The 18266-nt window shown below is 40.7% G+C and overlaps 1 protein-coding gene across 1 annotated transcript in view; it reads left to right on the top strand.

Moving 5' to 3' along the window:
* Positions 1-18266, top strand: part of Grip75 (gamma-tubulin complex component 4) — a 176800-nt gene that overhangs the window by 24234 nt on the left and 134300 nt on the right. The window contains exon 4 of the mRNA XM_067146385.2: positions 15883-16142. Coding sequence (XP_067002486.1) covers positions 15883-16142 — 260 coding nt within the window. The remainder of the gene's footprint in view (positions 1-15882; positions 16143-18266) is intronic.

The following is an 18266-nucleotide window of genomic DNA, read 5'->3' as shown; positions in this document are numbered from 1 at the left end:
GAAAATGGGAAACCACGGAAAACCATATTCAGGGCTGCCGACAGTGGGGTTTCAACCCACTATCCCCTGGATGCAAGCTCACAGCTGTGCGCTTCTAACCGCACGGCCAACTCGCCCGGCGATGAAGATCTTTCCTTATATTAACTCCTAGCTACTTGCAGTGATCCCCATAACGAACGTTCACCCCATCAATGCAGTAATTAAAACTGAGAGGACTTTTCCTATTTGTGAAACTCACAACCTGACTTCTAACCCCGTTTAATACCATACCATTGCCTGCTGCCCATCTCACAACATTATCAAGGTCATTTTGCAGTTGCTCACTATCTTGTAACTTATTTATTACTCTGTACAAAATAACATCATTGGCAAAAAACCTTATTTCTGATTCCACTTCTTTACTCATATCATTTATGTATGTATAAGAAAACATAAAGGTCCAATAGTACTGCCTTGAGGAATTTCCCTTTTAATTATTACAGGGTCAGTTAGAGCTTCGCCTACTCTAATTTTCTGAGATCTATATTATAGAAATATAGCAACCCATTCAGTCACTCGTTTGTCTAGTCCAATTGCACTCATTTTTCCCAATAGTCTCCCATGATCCACCCTATCAAATGCCTTAGACAGGTCAATCGCGATACAGTCCATTTGATCTCCTGAATCCAAGATATCTGCTATATCTTGCTGGAACCCTACAAGTTAAGCTTCAGTGGAATAACCTTTCCTAAACCAGAACTGCCTTCTATCGAACCAGTTATTAATTATGCAGACATGTCTATAATCAGAAAGAATGCTTTCCCAAAGCTTATATGCAATGCATATCAAACTGACAGGCTTGTAATTTTTGACTTTATGTCTATCACCCTTTCCTTTATACAATGGGGTACTATAGCAACTATCCATTCATGTGGTATAGCTTCTTCATGCAAACAATAATCAAGTAAGTACTTCAGATATGGTACTATATCCCAACCCATTGTGTTTAGTATATCCCCAGAAATCTTATCAATTCCAGCTACTTCTCTAATTTTCAACTTTTGTATCTTATTGTAAATGCCATTGTTATCTTAGGCAAATTTGAATACTTCTTTAATATTAGTCACCTCCTGTATCTGGACATTATCCTTGTAACCAACAATCTGTACATACTGCTGATTGAATTGAAGATCCTCACATACACACTCCCCTTGTTCATTAATGATTCCTGGGATTTCCTTCTTGGAACCTGTTTCTGCCTTAAAGTACCTTCCATTTTTCACTAAAATTTGTATGACTGCCAATTATGCTTGTCATCATATTACTCTTAGCTGTCTTCTTTGCTAGATTCAATTTCCTAGTAAGTTCCTTCAATTTCTTCTTACTTCCACAGCTTGTCTTTATGTCTTTGTCAACAAGATGACAATAAAATTCTGTTACACGACCTACAGCAACTGCCTAACTCGGGCAGCCTTGTAATACAAGGCATTCTGGATTGGATAGATGGTGATAAAGAACTTGACAATGAAATATTAAATGATGAAGAGACTGTTCAGTATGTTATTCATCAAGACAAAGAAGTAGAAGAAGTCTGTGATGAAGGAACTGAAGAGGGCTAAATGAGTCACATTGAGGTAAATCCTAAAAATAGGCTTGTCATCTACTTTAAGGGTTTCTTCTTTATGTTCTTGAATAATCTCTTGTACATTTGACCAGACTTTTCTCCAAGAATTTACAGTGTGGATGCCGGTATTTCATCATAATTATGCCTTAGCCACTATGTAAATCACATCTTTCATGTTGATTTTCTTCAAGGCCTTAATCAAATTTATGTTGTCTTCATTATCCAGCTTTACTAAAATCCCTGAGAGAAGCTTTCGGCAGTATTTCTTCTAAAAACATTCAATGTCCCCTTGATCCATTGGCTGTGCAATGCTTGTTACATTTTGTGGCAGAAATGAGAGTCTAATACCACTCTCACCTTCACATCCATATTCCTCTGGATGAGTGGGTGTGTTGTCAAGTAATAGCAGTGTTTATACTGGCAACTTCAAGCTTGTCAAGTGGTGTTTCACTTTAGGAACAAATTCACTTATAAACCACTCCTTAAGTAGGTAAGAGTCCATCCAAGCTGATTTTTGTGATGTATAGTACACTGGAAGGGATGACATGTTCAGGTTCTTAAAAGCCCTTGGTTTTGCTGATTTTCCAATCGCAAAAAGGGGCAGCTTATGGGTCCTTGAGGCATTTGAATACAACGCAACCCTAATTCTTTCTTTTTTGGCCTTAAAACCTGGGGGCTGAAATTTCCTTAGCACCGTAAAAGTTTTTGTAGGCAAAAGTTTGTAATTTAGCCCCATTTCATCAGTATTATATACTTGCTCTTGAGTAAATGCTTAGGTAATGATGTCAGTAAACGTTTTCGAAAAATCACTTGCTGCTGTGTTGTCAGCTGAAAGTTTTTCACCATAAATGCCAAGGAGATGAATTCCACGACGTTTCTTCCAGCATGTAAACCATTCATCACTACCCAAAAAGTGTCTGCTCGTTTTGAAGTTTTGAGTGTAGGATAATAATTTTGTTTTAAATTGGACCACTTATTAGATTGCCTCTTCGCTGCTCCTGCATGAACCAAACCCATAACGCTTTGTCTAACAATTCATTTTTTGGTTTTCTTAAGGTGTATCTTGTTGAAAGTGCCTTTTCTGTTTCTGTTCAAGTACAGGAACTGTCATCATTGACCGTGCTTTTCCCAACATTAAGAAGTTTACATATACTTCGTACTGATTCACCTTTATCAATACGCTCTAGGGCATTTAGTCTTTGTTTCATACTAACACGTACTTATCCTTTTGACACCCGTTACTATTCAGTATTGGAAACACACACACTATATGTCTGCACATTAACGTAACTATCAACCAACTGATGTACCCGGAAACTAGAGAGACTGTCTGTCTATATCGGTCCCTCAATCCTGAGGATCGTGATCTCTGAAGATATTTCTTTGTGCCCATTTTCATCCTTCACGGTCTTCTGCTATATGGATAGATTGTATAAACAATATCTTTGCTGCATGTTTTATGCCATCTGTCCAGCGTATCGGTGCTCACCCACGCTCCCTCTTTCCAGGCACGTTTCCCAAGATTATGTGCTTTTCAAGGCATCCTTCTCCACGATGCATAATATGACCAAAGAATTGGAGAATCCTCTGTTGACATTTTGCCGATAACCTGGTACTGATGTTCAGCTCCTTGGGGATGGATTCGTTGGTTCGAAATGTTGTCCAAGGAATGCGAAGCATTCTTCTCCAGCACCACATCTCGAATGAGTTGATCTTATTCAAATCTGAAACTCCTAAAGTCCACGTTTCAGCACCATAGAGGAAGATAAATACCAGTGTCTGTACTAGTCTCATCTTTAGCTTTACAGAAATGGAACGATCCTTCCAAATATGAGATAACTGAGACATGATGTTTTTGGCCATGGCAATCCTCCTGATCTCTGTTTCACAGCTGATATTGCTAGTTATAATGGCACCCAGGCACAATATTTCTGAAACCATTTCCATTTTGCTGAAGGCACTGAGTTCGTTCAGCTTGCCAGGCCTATGAACTACCATGATTTTTGTCTTTTGCATGTTGATCTGCAAACCCAAACTGATGCTCTCAGTTCTCACACAGTCTAAAAGCTCTGTCTTTTCTGCCTCATCCATGGCAATCAGTACAGTATCATCTGCATATTGGAGATTCAATATCTTTCTGCCACCAATAGGAAATCCACCAGTCCATTTAGCCAATGCAGTTCGCATGATGTACTCGCCATAAATATTAAAAAGCTGGGGTGACAATATACAGCCTTGGCGAAGATTTCAGACACCTTGCCATTTATTCTGACAACTGCTGTGTTAGACTCATATAGATTCTTTACCAACCAGGTAAGATGTTTTGGAACTCCCATTTCCAATAACACTTGCCAAAGTTTCTCCCAGTGAACACAGTCAAAGGCTTTCCTATAGTCTAGAAAGTGAATGATCATAGGAAGCTGGAGTTCTCTGCTCTTTTTGATTAGTTGTCAGATGTTTAACAGCTGTTCTCTTGTGCTTTTTCCTTTGATGAAACCAGCTTGTTCAGGGGGAATCTGTGAACTAATATAATTTTGGAGTCTGTCTTTCAAGATAAACAACTAGCATGTGAAATTAATGATAAAGTCCTATAGTTATCACATTTCATTGTTGAGCCCTTTTTATGCAAGGGGATGAAGATGGGTGTAACTCAGTCAGCTGGCCATTTGCCATTTCTCCATATTTTATTGCAAATGTCTGTGATAATTTGAGTGCCAATATCGCTCGTCTCTTTCAGTAGTTCAGCTGTTATGTTGTCAGAACCCGGTGCTTTGTGCGGTCGCAACATTGTGATTGCCCTTTATGTTTACTGAAGTAAGATGTCTGGTTCTTGTTCAAAATCTCGCCATTAAATCATCGGCTGTACTGTCTCTTCTTTATACAACTCCTCACAGTACTGTTTCCATCTATTACCGGGCGAGATGGTCATGCGGTTAGAGGCACGCGGCTGTGAGCTTACATCCAGGAGATAGTGGGTTCGAATCCCACTGTCGGCAGCCCTGAAGATGGTTTTCCATGGTTTCCCATTTTCACACCAGGCAAATGCTGGAGCTGTACCTTAATTAAAGCCATGGCCGCTTCCTTTCAACTCCTAGGCCTTTCCTATCCCATCATTGCCATAAGACCTATCTGTGTCATGCGACGTAAAGCCACTAGCTAGAAACTAGTTTCCATCTATTCAATACAATTTAAAAATCATGTGTCCTATGACCATTAGAATCTTCTATGGACCATACACGAGGTTTGTATTTATTTGACAGTGTTTTACTTAATATATAAGTAATAATAATAACAACGTAAACGTTTCCACCTTTTCAATACTACAATATATTCACAAAATTACAAATTACACGGTACTAGTTTCGACCCATCTAGGGGTCATCATCAGCCGTATTGGAGCAAGGATCATTTGTGGCGAAATCCTAAGAAAATGTTATTTTAAAGAATAACAAGTGAAATGAGATGTTATGGTAATAGTTAATAATACAAGGAATATACATACTAAGAGGTTTTTAACAAAGAATAAAGTATAAATGGGGTGTTGTAAAAATTATAATCATGGAAATCAGTAAGTTCTTGTATTGAAATGAAATATGGCTTAGGAAGAGGGCTTAAGGTGGGGCTGAAGGGTGCGGGAGAAAGTGTAACTGTCTTGGAAAAGTACCTTTGATTAAATTTAGGATTGAGTTTAGGTTGGCTGCATTATTGTTTCTGAGGAAAGTGATAAATAGATTGAAGAGTATGTTGGGTTTCTCTGAGATTTCATTGAGATTGTGACTGGCATTAAAGTATTGGTCTAGGTGTATGTAGTAATTTTCCATTATGTTGAGTAAAGGAGGATGTCCATGTCTTGTTCAATATTGGTGAAATTATGGTTAAAATCTTGCATGTGTTGGCCGATGGCTGAAAACCTGTTGTATTTTATTGCGTTAGTGTGCTCATGGTATCTGATAATGAAGTTTCTCCCGGTTTGCCCGATGTAGGTTTTTTTACAGGTGGTACATTTGATCCTATAAACTCCTGATTTTAAAAAACTGCTGGTCTTGTTGATGTGTGAAGTATTGTATAAAACGTTCATGTTCTTATTGTTGGTTTTGAAGGCTATTTTAACGCCTTGTTTCTTAAAGATGTTGGTTAACAAGACATGGACATCCTCGTATTAGCAAACAAGGGCCCTTTACTCAACATAATGGAAAATTACTACATACACCTAGACCAATACTTTAATGCCAGTCACAATCTCAATGAAATCTCAGAGAAACCCACATACTCTTCGATCTATTTATCACTTTCCTCAGAAACAATAATGCAGCCAACCTAAACTCAATCCTAAATTTAATCAAAGGTACTTTTCCAAGACAGTTACACTTTCTCCCGCACCCTTCAGCCCCACCTTAAGCCCTCTTCCTAAGCCATATTTCATTTCAATACAAGAACTTACTGATTTCCATGATTATAATTTTTACTGTTACCGTGTTTTGGTGGTAGTTATGCATGAAAGAAGGTGCTGGGTGGTGAAGGGGTCTCAAGCTACTAAAGTGAAATTAATTTTAAAATTTAGCAAGGTTATATTTTCTTTTCAAAATTAGGTAACAACAAATAGAACAGGTACTTAGTAGCCGAAACACGATTGACAATTACATTTACATAGGTACCCCATTTGGGGCTTCAAAAGGTCAGAAACATAATTCTTGAGCCATGAGCCCAACCTTACAATGAACACCATACAACAAAGGGGCCGAAAACCCCCAAACATGCCAGAAACACCGGCTTCCAATTACATCCAAAAGCCTCCTTGAGGCAGAAACACAATTTTCAAAAAGGGCAACTTCCCCTTAAAATACAAGCCTATCATAGGCCACTCCGAACTCCACCTTTAAGCCGTCCTCAAAGGACATATACACAGGAGCAAAATACCCAATCTACTGAGGTCTGTTAAATGACAAGAAAGTTAATACATGACCTCTAAAATCACAATTTGAGAGGAGGCGAACTTGCACTCCTAATACACTTTGTCTTTAAGACCTATTTTGGCTCTAAGGCCACTGATGCAAGGGCTAATCCCATACTACAGAGGTGACTTAAGAAACTACTAACTTACATTACTGAAGAATAGGTTGCGAAAAATAAGTTCACCTCAAACAATGTGAGTGGGAGCTCGAGAGGGTTAACACTCTCTATCCCAGTATGTCGCTTTACAAGAGAATAGACGAAAAGAGAAGTTACATTTTAGGAAAAGGTTACATAGGGGAACGCTTAGAACCTGCCCCGAAAGTTAAACTGCTGAGCTGGCAAAGAAAAAATTTATTAATCGGCCATTACCTTATTGTTGACCGCTGCCGAGGAAAGAGGCGCTTCCCGCCTCCCGCTATGTACTTAATACACTGAAAGATGGAACAGAAGTGGCTCGGAGACCCTAAAATCAGCAGTTTAAATACTCTCGCAGAAAGTTCTAGGCGTTAGGGGAAAGAAAACACCCTCCCACAAAGATTTTATTGGGTAGGACCCCGCAACAGATTCAAGTTGGGGAAAGATACACCAGATTGGTCAGAAATTAATTGAAAAAATTCGTGATTGGATACATTCAAAACAAGGGGAAGAAAGGGGTAAATATTGCCAACTAAAACAATGACAGAAAGAAATTTAACAAAGAACAAACTCCTGAAATTAAATTTTTTCCAACAAAATAGTTCTTTGACTCCACACTAGGGTGCACTATTGTTGATCTTCAGTAGTGTCCTCTAGAAGAGAAAGTTCACACTTCTTAATACAAGCAAGACAAAAGTACGTCGAAAATGACACAGTTCACAAACTCAAAATTTTCCAGGTAGTGACATCTTCTGAGAAATTTAGAAATTAAGACCGTAGATAAAGTTCAGACTTCCTCCAGAAGAGGAGTTTCAACTGGCGCAACTTTTAAATAAACGGTGTGGAGGTGTACCGCCCGGTACAGACCTCCCCCCCCAAAAGTTCCTCCACGGGGTAACACAGAAGAACATAAACTTTTGTTTGAAAATAAGTTCCAAGTTTTGATGTTGCTATTAAGATAACTTGCAGAAGTATTTGAGAAATTTCTTAATTCGGTTCCAAAATTTTGTTGTTGGAGGTGAAGTGAAGTCTTTAGGTGTATAGAAGTTGAATTTCTGAAGATAAGCTTTTACTACTTAAAAGTGAAGGAAAAATTTGCAATGTCCATCAGATATTGCTGTTGAATTCCCAAATGTAGTTATCTCTTATAGTAACTGTCCATGTAGTTGATGTTGATGAAGTTGGATGGCCGGACCGGCCGTTGCAGCTTGCGTCCAAAAGGAGGCCGCTCGGACCCCTTAAGTACCCTGAGATACCGCTCGCCCGCACTATGAGGGGAGCAGAGGTGTTGAAGCACGCCGCGCCCGCGGTGAACATATACAGGCTGCGGGCAAGTAGCAGGTCGTGCGCCGCACATCAGCCTTGGCCGGGAGGAGAGCTCCGGCTCGCCGTGCACATGTCGTCCTCGCTGGAGAGGAGGGGGCCCATCCCCCTCCCCAGTTGCTGCGCGGCGCTGCGCGGCTGCGGGGGCACTGAAACATTAAGGCTAGGCGGCAGAATTGTGTTGGACCATCGTGTTTTTGAAGGCACAGGCATTATGGAGAGGTTGAGGGGCCAGCGGCGTGTAGATATCCGTGGCATTTAATCTAATGAAGCCACAGTGTAAGGTGGAGCAGGAGACGGGAGCGTGGTAATGGCCGTGGCAAGAACAGGATGGCAGTTTAACGGATCGGGGCGGGTTTTACAAAAGGCTTACGTCTAAAACCAAAATATTATAGAAGGGGCAGAATGCCATAAAAGTGAAACTCAAAAAAAAAAAAATATATAACTTTCATATCCTTTCAAAATAATATGAAGCAAGTTAACACAAAATTACACCGGTTTCACCTGGGACAGGTGAACCCTAAATATCCTCTCGGTGGCTGGATTACTTAACAATAAGGTAACCGGCGTAAGAAAATCGAGAATGATACAAGGCCCATGAAATCTGGGGGCAAGCTTGCCCGCGGGAACAAAATTTTTGACCATAACCTGGTCACCTACCTTCAAAGGGGTGGGTCTCCGTCCACGATCATACCTTTCCCTAACCTTTTCATGAGACACTTTAAGATTGGCTTTAGCCTTCTTCCAAAGATCTTTAATGTTGTCCGGATCTATTATCTCGGGTAGAATGTCATTCAGAGACCAGAGGTTAGAGAGCGGCGAGTTGGGAACAAACTTGAACATTAAAGAAGCTGGAGTGAACTTGTGAGATTCATGAACCGCTGAATTCAAAGCAAAAGCTATCCAATGCAGGGACGTGTCCCACCTGGAAGGATCTTCATGATGATAGGCAATGAGTGCGGACCTGAGATTACGGTTAACCCGTTCAGCCAGAGATGGTTGAGGGTAATAAGCAGAAGTAGTTACATGAGAGATGGATAAGTCAAAACAGAATTTACGAAATAAATTAGATGTAAAAGCCTTAGCATTATCGGAAACTATGTATTGACAAGGACCAAAAGAAGCAAAGATAGTATTAAGACAAGAAATGGTGGACTGAGCGGTAGCCAGCTTAGTCGGAAATAACCAGGAAAATCTAGTAAAACCATCTACACATACAAAGATGAACTTGTTGGCATTCCCCTTTGACTGGGGGAAGGGTCCCACATAATCAATATACAGGCACTCCATGGGGCACGACGCTTGATGAGAAGACAAAAGACCTACCTTAGTGGACATGGTCGGTTTACTAAGCAAACAGGATTTACATGCCTTTACTAATTCACGGATTTCACCGTCCATACCCTTCCAGATGAACATATCACGAATCTTTTCACGAGTTTTAAAGATACCAAGATGCCCTCCTAATGGGGTCTCATGATAATACTTGAAGATCATAGGTACAAGAACCGCTGGAACAACAACTTTCATCATCTTATCATGCCTCGAAGGGCAACATAGAACTCCATTCCTCAGAACATAAGGGACAACATGTTCCCCAGAAGAAAGGGTTTCCATTATCGGAGCCAGCGTCGGATCTTCGCGTTGGTATTTCTCGATATCCCTAAACAGCATGGGAACATCTGTTAGGATGGCATTAACCTCAGATAGCATGGACTCGGGAGGTGATGAACTGTCGACCGGTTCGTGCTTCTCAACGTCGCCTGAAAACATACGGCTGAGTCCATCAGCGACAACATTTTCGGTACCTCGGATATGCCTGACATTGAATTGGAAGGCAGAAATACGGATGGCCCAACGGGCTATACGACCAGTACGACGCGGCCTACCTAAGACCCAGCTTAATGCTTGATTATCTGTCTCCAGGTCGAATTTGACATGTTCCAGATAGAGACGGAACTTTTCTAAGGCAAATAAGACTGCCAACCCTTCGAGCTCATAGATGGAATACTTGGCTTCTTGAGCCGATAGAGTCCTAGATGCATAGGCGATGGGTCGCCTCCCTAGTTCAGTCTCTTGAAGAAGGACTGCCGCTACCGCCGACGACGACGCGTCCGTTTGGACGATGAATTTCTTTGAGAAATCAGGCATGGCAAGGACAGGGGCATTACACAGAGCTAATTTCAGATCTTCAAAAGCGGCTTGTTGAGAAGGTCCCCACTCGAATTTGATGCCTTTCCTACGAAGAAGGTTCAATGGCGCCGCTCTATTAGCAAAGTTAGGAATGAACTTTCTGAAGAAATTCACCATACCAATGAACCTGGCGATACCTTTAATGTTCTTGGGAGGTTTAAAATCCCGGATGGCCTGTGTTCTAGAATGATCGACTGCTACACCATCAGGTGACACAATATGCCCTAGGAATGACATAGAGGGCTTAGCAAAAGCGACCTTGGACAACTTGACAGTTAACCCAGCCTTACGAAGGCGATTCAGAACTTCTCGCAGATGATCTAGATGTTCTTCGAAGGTCTCCGAAAACACGACGACATCATCCAAGTAGTGATATAAGTACTCAAATTTGATGTCGGAGAAGACCCTATCTAGTAGCCTAGTGAGTACCGCTGCTCCCGTGGGGAGCCCGAAAGGTACGCGGTTGTATTCATATAAATTCCAGTCCGTGGCAAACGCTGTAAGGTGTTTAGACTCCTCAGCAAGGGGAATTTGATTATAGGCCTGATTCAAGTCCAAGATAGTAAAGAACTTGGCCTTACGAAACCATGAAAAGCAAGAATGAAGGTCGGGAAGGGGCACAGATTGTAACACCACCTTCCGATTGAGAGCCCTGTAGTCAATTACAGGCCTGAAGCCCCCTTGGGGTTTCGGGACTAGAAAAATAGGCGAAGAATACGCTGACTTAGAGGGCCTAATAATACCATCCTTCAACATCTGATCGATGATTTCTTTCAGAGCCTTCATTTTAGGTGGAGATAGCCTATACGGTGGAAAACGGACAGGAATCGAATCCGTGACCTCAATTTTGTATTCGATCAGGTCAGTAACGCCAAGAGTATCAGAGAATACCTCGGGAAACGACTGACACAGTTTGCGAATACTATCAGCCTGCTCCTCAGGTAGATGTCTAAGGTCTAACAACATCTCATCCTGGGTAGGCGAAATAGAAGAACATGACACAGAATTACACTTTAATAGTGGAATTTTACAACTAGAAGCAAATTTGAATGTGCACGACCTAGACTGGAGATCGAGCACAAGACCAGTGTGAGAAATAAAGTCAGCTCCCAATATAATGGGGCAAGACAATTGCTTGGCCACAAACAATTTAATTTTCCATGTAAATTTAAAAATACGAATTTTGACCAGTAAGGAACCTAGAATTTCTAATGGAGATGTATTAGCAGAAACACATTTCACAGGAGAAGAGTCATAGACAGGTAGGTTACAAACAGACTTCAATTTCGAGTACCATTCAGCCGAAATAATGGAACAAACACTGCCTGAATCTAATAGAGCTGTTATAGGTTCGTTATTTACCTCAATCTTAAGGAAAGGAACAGGTGCGGGGGTATCCACCGCAATCTTAAGACACTCTTTGGGGCATTCAAAGGACAGATTAGCAGATTTAACGTTCCCAGGATTTTCGATCTGCTTACCAGGGGCTGAGCCTCGGGAAGATGAATTAGTTGACTCAGCCGAAGCCACTAGTCACTTTTGATTGTTGTTGGAAGTTACCCCAGAAGTTGAGCAGGAGGGGGTGCTATTCGAATTGGGACAATTCTTGGCGATATGTGAGAAAGCCCCACATTTAAAACAGCCTTGTGATGAACCAGCTCCATTATTTGCCCTACTAGACTTGATCAGAGGACACTTATTGTGCAGGTGGTCAGGCGCCCCGCACGCATAACATTTACGGGGATTGACTGGTCGGCGAGGTGGAGGCCGAGTGTTACTAAAGGAAGGCGGGGGTTCTTTCGCGACACGCAAAGAATCGGCGTATCTAACTCCTTCCGCCGAGACGGCCAACGCTTCAAGTTCCGAGAAGGTTTGCGGGCACGCCGCGAAACACAAATATGACCCATAAGGAGGTGAAATTCCCTCTACAATAGCCTGCACAATCTGATCTTCAGGAAAATGAAGGGCAAACACCCTAGTATAAAACTTAATGTCCTGTATGAAATCAGCCAAGTTTTCATCCAAGCGCTGTACCCGATAATAGTATTTCTGAATCAGAGATGACCTCGCGCGGGCAGGAATGAAATTTGCAAGCAAGTGTGCGTGAAAATCTTCAATAGATGACTGTTCAGTAATAGCTCTTACTATTTTATCTGAGAGAACACCAATAGCATAAGGATAGATTATTTGTAAAATTTGACAAGGGGAAAGAGAAAACACAAGGGCGTGATCCTGAAATTCAACTAAAAATCTTAAAAATGAAATAACTTCACTGGTGGTGTTGACAGAAAACTTAGAGATACCTCTTAGCAACATTGCCAATGGATGAGGCAAGCTGCTAAACCCGGGTGACATAGTAGGTAGAGGTTTCAGGGGCAAAGAATTTAATTCAGCACGGATGTTACTCAACGATGCACGGCGTTCAGACTCGTTGTCCAATGGGGCAGAGATAGTTTGAGCAGTGGGGGTTTTCCTATTTACTTCTCCCTTAGGAGACTCTTCCTCACTACCTACATTCACTATGGTGGGTTGATCAGATTTGGGAGGAATTTCCCCAGTTAACAATTGAGTGACTTTACTAGACAATTCAGAAATAGTTTCAAGGAGCGTATTAGCTTCCTTCCTCTGAACGTCATTCACCTTTAGAGACAACAGATCATTAACTCTATTTGAAAAATGATATAGCCTGCCTTGCACACGCTTAATTTGATTAGGAGACGGATCATTTTCATCAAAAAAACTAACGACCGATGCTAGCCCAGTAATGTTCTCGACGATCGTGGAAAGAGAGTCATCAATTTCTTTCTCTCCCAAATTGGGGATGGAAATGGGCAAATCAAGGGAGTCTCTAAGCTTGTTAGTGTCGATAGCAACCGTGCCTCCAGATTGCACGTTTCTAATAGTTAATTCGTAGATCAACTCCTCTTTGCGCAAGTAGTTAAGGAGGAGAACATCGCGAGGGCCGGGCATGATAACAGAAAAATTTTGAAAAACCTCAATAAAAAATTTCCAGCAACTGAGAAAATGGTTAGAGTTCGGATCAAAACAGAGCTTAGCCGTCAAAAGGGGCTAAATTGAGACCCATTCAACCACGCTCTGCTACCACTTGTTACCGTGTTTTGGTGGTAGTTATGCATGAAAGAAGGTGCTGGGTGGTGAAGGGGTCTCAAGCTACTAAAGTGAAATTAATTTTAAAATTTAGCAAGGTTATATTTTCTTTTCAAAATTAGGTAACAACAAATAGAACAGGTACTTAGTAGCCGAAACACGATTGACAATTACATTTACATAGGTACCCCATTTGGGGCTTCAAAAGGTCAGAAACATAATTCTTGAGCCATGAGCCCAACCTTACAATGAACACCATACAACAAAGGGGCCGAAAACCCCCAAACATGCCAGAAACACCGGCTTCCAATTACATCCAAAAGCCTCATTGAGGCAGAAACACAATTTTCAAAAAGGGCAACTTCCCCTTAAAATACAAGCCTATCATAGGCCACTCCGAACTCCACCTTTAAGCCGTCCTCAAAGGACATATACACAGGAGCAAAATACCCAATCTACTGAGGTCTGTTAAATGACAAGAAAGTTAATACATGACCTCTAAAATCACAATTTGAGAGGAGGCGAACTTGCACTCCTAATACACTTTGTCTTTAAGACCTATTTTGGCTCTAAGGCCACTGATGCAAGGGCTAATCCCATACTACAGAGGTGACTTAAGAAACTACTAACTTACATTACTGAAGAATAGGTTGCGAAAAATAAGTTCACCTCAAACAATGTGAGTGGGAGCTCGAGAGGGTTAACACTCTCTATCCCAGTATGTCGCTTTACAAGAGAATAGACGAAAAGAGAAGTTACATTTTAGGAAAAGGTTACGTAGGGGAACGCTTAGAACATGCCCCGAAAGTTAAACTGCTGAGCTGGCAAAGAAAAAATTTATTAATCGGCCATTACCTTATTGTTGACCGCTGCCGAGGAAAGAGGCGCTTCCCGCCTCCCGCTATGTACTTAATACACTGAAAGATGGAACAGAAGTGGCTCGGAGACCCTAAAATCAGCAGTTTAAATACTCTCGCAGAAAGTTCTAGGCGTTAGGGGAAAGAAAACACCCTCCCACAAAGATTTTATTGGGTAGGACCCCGCAACAGATTCAAGTTGGGGAAAGATACACCAGATTGGTCAGAAATTAATTGAAAAAATTCGTGATTGGATACATTCAAAACAAGGGGAAGAAAGGGGTAAATATTGCCAACTAAAACAATGACAGAAAGAAATTTAACAAAGAACAAACTCCTGTAATTAAATTTTTTCCAACAAAATAGTTCTTTGACTCCACACTAGGGTGCACTATTGTTGATCTTCAGTAGTGTCCTCTAGAAGAGAAAGTTCACACTTCTTAATACAAGCAAGACAAAAGTACGTCGAAAATGACACAGTTCACAAACTCAAAATTTTCCAGGTAGTGACATCTTCTGAGAAATTTGGAAATTAAGACCGTAGATAAAGTTCAGACTTCCTCCAGAAGAGGAGTTTCAACTGGCGCAACTTTTAAATAAACGGTGTGGAGGTGTACCGCCCGGTACATTTACAACACCCCATTTATACTTTATTCTTTGTTAAAAACCTCTTAGTATGTATATTCCTTGTATTATTAACTATTACCATAACATCTCATTTCACTTGTTATTCTTTAAAATAACATTTTCTTAGGATTTCGCCACAAATGATCTTTGCTCCAATACGGCTGATGATGACCCCTAGATGGGTCGAAACTAGTACCGTGTAATTTGTAATTTTGTGAATATATTGTAGTATTGAAAAGGTGGAAACGTTTACGTTGTTATTATTATTACTTATATATTATTCTCAGTTCAATACGGACCAAAAACATGAAATTCATAACCATCAGTGTTTTACTTTACGGTGTACTGTATATCTCATGTCTCATTGTGATGGCCATGAGCTTCAATTTCTCCACAGATTCCTGAAAGATACTTATGTTTGTCTAAGCAGCAGTTACGTTGAATTTCACGCCACAGCTCAAAGTACCTGTCTCGAATGTGCAAGCCTATTTCTTTCAGTTGTTTCCGCTGTTCTATGAGCTGCCACGTATGATCACTGATCCAACACTTACGATAGCTCTGTATTGGAGAAGAATGTTTCATTGCAATGGGCACTATATTTTGTTTGAGGTCTTTCCATGTGACAGGTGGTGACTTCTATCAGAGTGGGGCGCGAAATAAGGAAGGGACTGGGCGAGTTGGCCATGCGGTTAGGGGCACGCAGCGGTGAGCTTGCTTCCGGGAGGTAGTGGGCTCGAACTCCACTGTCGGCACCCCAGAAGATGGTTTTCCATGGTTTCCTATTTTCACACCAGGCAAATGCTGGGGCTCTACCTTAATTAAGGCCATGGCCACTTCCTTCCTACTTCTAGGCCTTTTCTATCCCATTGTCGCCATAAGACCTATCTGTGTCGGTGTAGCGTAAAGCAAATGGTAAAAAAAAAAATATATATATAAATAGGAAGAAAAGCACGACTCAAGGACAGGAACCGGCCAGACTTTCTGGCGGCCGAACTAACTGAAGTCAAACTAGAGGGAGTTTACTGTAGTTATAAACAACTGTGCAGGATAGCTTGTTGAAACATTTGTTTGATTTGCTTTCAGATGTTGGTGCCATAGACAACAGAAGTGATGATACTATTGAAACAAATTTGGGCTTGGAAGGCCCTTATAAGTTACAAAAAGGCTTATATCTGCAAGCCTTCTGCAATACACTGAATGATGTGTTGGAACCATATAGAAAAGAGCTTGCTAAGTTGGAAGAAGAGGCTTTAAATGACCCACATCTACCTCTGACACGTATCAAATATGTGGCAGAAAAATACTCTACTCTGTTTTACATTCTCAGCAGACTATTATCTCAGGTCAGCTTGCTACATACTTATTTTGCAGCTGTATGTTTTGATTGAATCAGAACATGTGAAAATTGTCCTTTCATTAGGGGCCCAGACAAGCAAAAGTTACAAGAAGAGGGAATGGATATGTGCTTATACTTTGGCCATGACACACCACTACTAAAACACAAAGAAGATCAGTTCATCTGCATTGGATCATTCTTTAGAGGCTCCCACATAATATCAAACCCCTTCATGTGATTTTCTCTTGTTGGGGCCACTAAGGAAAGTACTTTCAGGATAGTTGACATAAACAGTATTACAGACTATGAATCTCACGTTAGATCCATATTGACGGTTGAACTTCTTACAAATTTGTACAAAATTATGTTGATATCTTCCTAGTCAATACTATAATATTTTACATCCAATTAATACGAAACTTTACGAAGACAAAGACATGTTTCGACCCTGCATTGGGTCATCCTCAGTAAGACATATATAATGAAATAAAAACATCAGACACACAAAATGAAGTTTTAGTTTAAAAAATTTCTTGAAAAGCATGATGAAAATTAAAAACTGTGAGGTGGTGATCATTAAAAGAGTCTTGAGCTGGAGGCCTTTCTGTTTCATTGTTTTTGTTGTCCCATGGTGTAGTTCAACTAATATCTGTAAACTGTTGGCTTTGTTATGTTCAGCCATAGGCTGATATACGTAAGCTGTTATTGAAGTTGAACCGTCTGATTTCTAGTCTGTAAAATGGATAATAAAAATCAAATTAACAGTTAAAATATTGTGATTAACAGGAAAACGTTTAAGGTAAGTTATGAAGAATGAAAATTAACTTACATTTCGTGGCCCGCTTGTACCACCCGTGTTCTCTGATTAATGGAGTCCAACTGTCTACTGACTTGCTCCCGCAGTCAAAACTCAATACATGTTGCTGGAGGAGATAAATACATCACTTCTGGGATATATAACCTGGTATGTTCAGGATGCAGTTCAGGTTACGTCTTACAAACTGGTAGGAACTTCCTCGTAAGATATACAGAACACTGCAATGCTTTAAAATATAATCGTTTCTCTGCCATGAGCAACCATCACAAAAACCATAATCAAAATTGTACCACAACAGATCAAGATCTAAAAATTCTTCAGCATGAACAATAAGGTCACCTACGCAACATCTTGGAGAATTTTTACATTAGTATGGATCAATAAAAAGAGCCTCCGTGGCTCAGGCGGCAGTGCGCCGGCCTCACCGCTGGGTTCCGTGGTTCAAATCCCGGTCACTCCATGTGAGATTTTCGCTGGACAAAGCGGAGGCAGGACAGGTTTTTCTCCAGGTACTCCAGTTTTCCCTGTATTCATTTATTCCAGCAACATTCTCCAACATCATTTCATTTCATCTGTCATTCATTAATCATTGCCCCAGAGGAGTGTGACAGGTTTCAGCACTTGGCACAATTCCTATCCTCGCCGCTAGATGGGGACTTCATTCATTCCATTCCTGACCCAGTCAAATGACTGGAAACAGGCTGTGGATTTTCATTTCATGAATCAGTATAAGAATCCAGCCCTCAACTTAAATGAGACAAATGAAAAAAAAATGTAATATGGGAAACTTTCATTCCAGTTATTTGTAGTAAAAAACAAGAACAGAGGAATTAACAGTTATTACACTCAGTCTGTCACCACCCCGATAATCCCACATACTCCCACTCTCCCACAAACCCTGCCCCATTTCCCCACTCCACCTCCTTGCAACACGTCTTGCGCCTCGACTACAGGAGCAAGTCAGTCGAGAGCTGGACTCCGTAGTCAGAGAACATGGGTAATACAAGCGAGCCACGTATCGTAAATTAATTTTCATTCTTCATAACTTACAGTACCTTAAATGTTTTCCTATTAGTCACCATTTTTTAAACTCTTAATTTGATTTTTATTATCCATTTTACAGACTAGAAATCAGATGGTTCAACTTCAGTAACAGCTTATGTCTGAACATAATAAATAAGCCAACAGTTTATAGATATTAGTTGAACTACTCCAGGGGGCAACAAAAACATTGAAAAAGAAAGCCTGCAGCTCAAGACTATTTTAATGATCACCATCTCACAGTTTTTAATTTTCATCATGCTTTTTAAGAAG

This window comes from Anabrus simplex, chromosome 4, assembly GCF_040414725.1.
Source record: "Anabrus simplex isolate iqAnaSimp1 chromosome 4, ASM4041472v1, whole genome shotgun sequence".
NCBI lineage: Eukaryota > Metazoa > Arthropoda > Insecta > Orthoptera > Tettigoniidae > Anabrus > Anabrus simplex.
This window is presented reverse-complemented; position numbering and strand designations above follow the sequence as displayed.